The 5,093-nt window shown below is 43.4% G+C and overlaps 1 protein-coding gene across 1 annotated transcript; it reads right to left on the reverse strand.

Moving 5' to 3' along the window:
- Positions 1-784: 784 nt before the first annotated feature.
- On the reverse strand, positions 785-2,764 carry LOC147630747 (shikimate O-hydroxycinnamoyltransferase-like). Its single transcript, XM_086810725.1, has 2 exons — positions 2,266-2,764; positions 785-2,096 (listed from the first exon to the last, which is right to left on the reverse strand). Exons 1-2 carry the CDS (start codon positions 2,668-2,670, stop codon positions 918-920), a joined length of 1,584 nt encoding a protein of 527 aa, XP_086666851.1. The 5' UTR covers positions 2,671-2,764; the 3' UTR covers positions 785-917.
- Positions 2,765-5,093: the final 2,329 nt, after the last annotated feature.

Genomic DNA, 5,093 nt, shown 5'->3' on the forward strand with positions numbered 1-5,093 from the left:
TTAAAATTTGACATTTTTTAGCAAAATCTTTTGGAAGACTCCAAATGTTTCTCCTAGGCTGATAATATTACCTGCAATAGTGTTACGAATTCTCCGAGGGAGTCTACTCTTCATTTTTCCATAAAATTATCATAGAGAGTGAAGTTATAAAGTGGTAAATCACTTTCACAAAGACATTCTCACACATATGCATACTTACCTATTGCTACTCTACATTTTCTCTCGAAAAAGTTCAAGGATATTGCTTTTATTAAAGGTACTATAAATTTGACTATTTTGTGACTACAATCTATATTTAGAAAAAAATCAAATACTTACACTTTCTAATCGAACAATTGTTGAACTATAATACGTGGTAGACAATAAATTATGCTTGAATTTTCTGAGCTACTACATGCATTTGGAAACGGTTTTCTTTTAATGCCAATGCAACTTTCCCTTCAGGTCATTTCTCAATATAACTCCTTGTAGAGAGGATTAAAACTTGAAGGTATAGAACAATGTGATTGTGGACCAACACATTTCTTATTGTTTTTAAGTTGGAATTGCAAGATGTTAGTTGACTATCTAGGTAAGATTTTGAATATATTAGTGGCAATTTGGAGGAATTCAGATACAAAACCCAAAGTTGTGTTGGATTTTGGAGAAACAATTTAATGATGGACTTAACTTCAAGATTATTTTTAAGCCAATTAAAATACAAAATGATTGTATGAACTGAGCTAGTTGACAAAAATGATCCATATTTATTATTTTCGTCAATTTTCCTGCTTAATGAAAATAAAGAGAAAATGTGTATGCTTCCTATAAATAAACAAGCTTAAGGAATACTACTCAGCAAGGATTAAGACCAATCATCACAAAGACCTGCCGATAGAATGGGAGGGGGAAGAGCTGTGAGGGGCGTGAGTGGAGGTTTAGGGATGCAAGAGAGGGAAAATTTCACTGAACTTTTGCATGTGGAGGCGTGGAAGGGAGATACACAGCCGGAGGGAACCGTCGGCGGAAGGGGAGGGCATGACGTAGGCGAGGCCCTCCCAGGCGACGTGGGCCTGGCCCACGTGAACGGGGCGGCCCCACCCGAAATCGCAGTCGTAGAAGGGGAATTTGGCCCAGCTGACGAATCCAAGGTTTGTGCAGGCGAAGGTGTGGGCCCCCTTCACGAACTTGGACAAGTCCGGCTGCAGCTCCAGAAAGTCCAGAGCCGACCTGCAGTATGCGTCGTCCATGCCTTTGAGCGCATCGTGAATCTTCCCAGCAGTTGCCACCACTCCTGCCCGCACTTCTCCCGCAGTCAGCACCGGACAGCAACTGAAGATGGCGTTCCCGACATAGTTCTCCGGCAGTGGCGGACACCTCAGCCTTGTTCTCCCGTCCACAGCCATCAGAAGCATGCTCTCTTCTTCACTAGGAAGGTTGCGCGCCTCGCAGCAGCACCTCCACACGTGCGCCGCCAGCAGCTCGTACGTAGAGAAGGGCCCTTTGCGATATATCTCCTTCATTTTGCCCAAGAAATCCTTGGATAGCTCAAACATCCTCACAACAGCGCCTTCATCCTCGTCGCTGCTCTCATCAACTGCAGTAATCTCTTCAGTGGTGCTCGCCTCAGTGATGCTCTCCATTTTTGGCACTCCAGTCGCGGGCTCTTCCATAAGCAAAGCTCCACTACCCACGCCTAGCTGGAACTCTCCATTAGTTGGCCCGAGCTCCGAGACTCCATTAACCACAGACCCTAAGCCCAACCTTCCACGATTGTGGTGTCTAATTTCAGGTACTCCGTTCTTGGGCTCTTCAACTAATCCTAATCCCAAGTCTCCATGCACTCCATTGGACACGTTCCATTGGATAGCTCCAGTGCTTAATCTCTTCTTCTCCTTTGGCTGTGGCAGCCGTTGATACTCATCGTGCGCAAATTCTGGAGACGGTGGAGTTCTTGCCTTCACCCATACCCTATCAAAACAAGGCTGGCCTGTGATGGCCTTACCCCTAGCAATGTCTGACCATGTATTCAAAAAGTGCAAGGCAGACGCCCCATCTGCTACATGGTGCTCCACACCCACTCCAAGTGCAACACCCCCGCCCTGAAAGGTAGTAACCTGCAAATTTCACGACAAGGACCTTGAGCTGATCATCGCCTGCACCAAAACACTTGGGTGCATCCCAACTCCCTAAACACCTTTCAAGCTTTGATTGCAAGATAAAACCTAATTAGATGTGCGTGCAGTTTAACTTTCTCAACTTATACGGGTTTTGGGGGGAACTCACTTGAACGATCAGTAATGGCCATGACGTGATATCCTGGGATTTATCCAAGGTTGGAACAAGTTTGAGCAGCTGTGGATCGGGTGTGAAATCACCCAATTCCTCTAATGTGCAATCTGCACGAGCTTCCACAAACAAAGCACCGGCTCCATTGCATGCGATATTGATGTCTCGGGTGATCCTACCGGCGATGGGGTAGAAATGGGAGAGCGCTTGGCTAAGAGCTTGAGTGAGGACATGGGTGGAGAAGAAATCGGGGCAGCCATTTGGCTTGTAGAAGTAGACTGTCTTGACGTACATGTTAGCAATAACAAGGTCAAGGTTAGAGCTTTGGAGTAGACTGAAGGGATAGGGAGGCGGAACGGAGGGCGTTACAAGCTTGGAGAGAAGAGTTTCGACTACAAACATGGCTGCCTACGGAGTTCAGAAACAAGGGCAACTCAGTAAGAAAGGCGACCTGACAGGCTAGGACTCAGAAGATCCCGGGCGCCAGGCAGGTCTCTGTTCCGCAATATATATTTTGCGCGAGGCCGCCCGGATGTCTGAATATGAGTAACGTGTTTCAAAAGTGACCTTGAATTGCAGCCGTGTCAAGTTGTCTTCAACTTGGAGTTGGAACCCGTGCGAAGCACTTCTTTTGAGGTTACTATTGGGCAACCCATGTTACTAGTGGGCAACCCTAGCACGTCTTTTGAAACTCCAAATTCAAATTCTACCCAAATCTTTTTTTGTCCTACCTGAACCTCCGAATTCTTGTCACGTGGAGTGTTGTGAAACTCTTCTTCAGGATAGAGAAGAGATGACCTTAGCATCAACGTTACATTAAATAATGAACCCCAGAAACGTTTGATCACAACTTACAACCATCTCTCTCCTTCCCTCCCTTTTGTTTGTCTCTCTGCCTCGCCCTAGCTTTCCTCTAGCAAACATGAGGTTCGATCAATAACAAATACGTTCGATCAAAGCATTTTTTTTAAATTCTTCAACAAAGGGTCGTGTCTCTCGCTCTCTCTCTCTCTCTCTCTCTCTCACACACACACACACAAAGTGCAGAGTAGGAAACTACAATGAAAAAAATGATCGCAAAGAACAAGAAAAATACTGTATTTTGCATTAAGAATGATCTCTCTCTCTCTCTCTCTCTCTCTCTCTCTCTCTCTCTCTCTCTCTCTCTCTCTCTCTTCTGCACTAACGCAATTCATCAATACCAAAAATATTCCATCACTGGTTTTTTTTAAAATGCTACGAAAGGCCGTCTCTCTCTCTCTCTCTCTCTCTCTCTCTCTCTCTCTCTCTCTCTCTCTCTCTCTCTCTCTCAAAATAATTGCAGAGCACAAAACTACAGCAAAAAAAATCTCTCCGCAGGGCAATTCTCTTAAAGATGTCCTACGAAGCCTCCATTACTAGAAAACCTAGAAGCTTCCACGGCCACAAATGAAAAACAGTTTTTTAAAAAGAAATTCTAAGGTTTTCATCACCTCACTCCTTATTTTTCAATCCTAAGGTTATCTCCGTTCACCAAACTAATTATTGCAAAAAAATTTCTGGGACCCATATTGAAAGGTCTTCTTTATATATGTGGAAAACTATTTATGTCACTCAAGAAAAGGCTCAATCATTATTTCAAATTTCAAACACGTACAACACGGATAGACCTAAAACATCCAATCACCAAGCTCTACTACTCTTTCTATCAAAATAAAAGGCTTCTAAAAAGTCTTCGATGTAAGGAGGTTTACACACCATTCCCTCGCCCAAGGAGGAAGCCATAAAGATGAAAGAAGAGATATTGGATCACAATCTGTTGGAACCTGAGTCTGAGTCGGTGCTAAGTGTGAGTGTAAGACATGCTCAACAAAAGAATTATCATGCAAATGTTGTTGGGGGGCAAGAAACAACAAATCAACTCGAAGCATTCAAAATTTATCAAGTGTTTTCAATTTTAATAGCTTGACTATGCTTGCAATGTAGGACTAGCTCCAACCACCTCTCAGCATTCAAGCTTGTCAATTCCACCTCACCTCTCAACATAGGACCATCTCAACATTCAAACTATCAATTCCAGCATCTCAATCATGTGCATGCAATTGTGTCTCTACTAGAAATCTCAGGTGTGTAAAGAAGTAGCTACATGTAACTGAAGAGTAAGCAGGCATTAAGATGCAAAATACTTCCATGAATGAAGTGGGGGGTTGGGTGCTCTATTTATAGCCCCCCTTTTGCTAGTCGAAGAGGTCGTCTAGACTCCAACACTCTCATACCCTCATACATAGTTACTTTTTTAAAATGTCAGTCAAAATTTATACCCAAATACAAAAAAAATACAAAAAAAAAACTTACTTTATTTCACCAAACACCCTCAATTGGGTGCCCGTCAAAAATCAAGCCTGCCCTTGAGCCTCAACAACCTGCCCACCATCTTCCTAGCATAAAGCTTGAGTTAAGCAGGCCCTTTAGAACACAAAAGTAATGGATTAACTAGACAAGAATCACCAATAAGTGGGTGCTCCTAAGTCGGAGGAAGAAATCAGCAATAAGTGGGTGCGGAAGAAATCCATAAGAGCCTACTACTGAAGAATCGCCACGCCCAGTAGGTGGGTGCTCCTTGGAGGAAGAAATCCGCAACTGCCTACTACTGTCCAAACACTATGGGTATTGAAATATGAGCTCTTATAAAGTGCATGCATCGACATGTAGAGCACATGAGATACCAAACAAAATATTGGAACTCGCTCATGTCTGATCTCTGGGAGAGTATTTTGAATAATTCCAATGCTCAAAAAGCAAGAAATTAAAGGGATCGTAAATAGTATAACGAGGTCTGCTCCTGT

The sequence above is a fragment of the Cibotium barometz genome, chromosome 16 (assembly GCF_041138505.1).
Source record: "Cibotium barometz isolate CiBa-2024 chromosome 16, ASM4113850v1, whole genome shotgun sequence".
NCBI classification, from domain to species: Eukaryota; Viridiplantae; Streptophyta; class Polypodiopsida; order Cyatheales; family Cibotiaceae; genus Cibotium; species Cibotium barometz.

What these genes read in the sequence shown, in the direction of transcription:
- LOC147630747 (XM_086810725.1), bottom strand. Translation starts at nt 2,670, where the DNA reads ATGTTTGTAGTCGAAACTCTTCTCTCCAAGCTTGTAACGCCCTCCGTT. An exon ending in GGCCATTACTGATCGTTCAA is followed by an intron (nt 2,097 to 2,265) that starts GTGAGTTCCCCC and finishes TGAAATTTGCAG; the next exon opens with GTTACTACCTTTCAGGGCGG.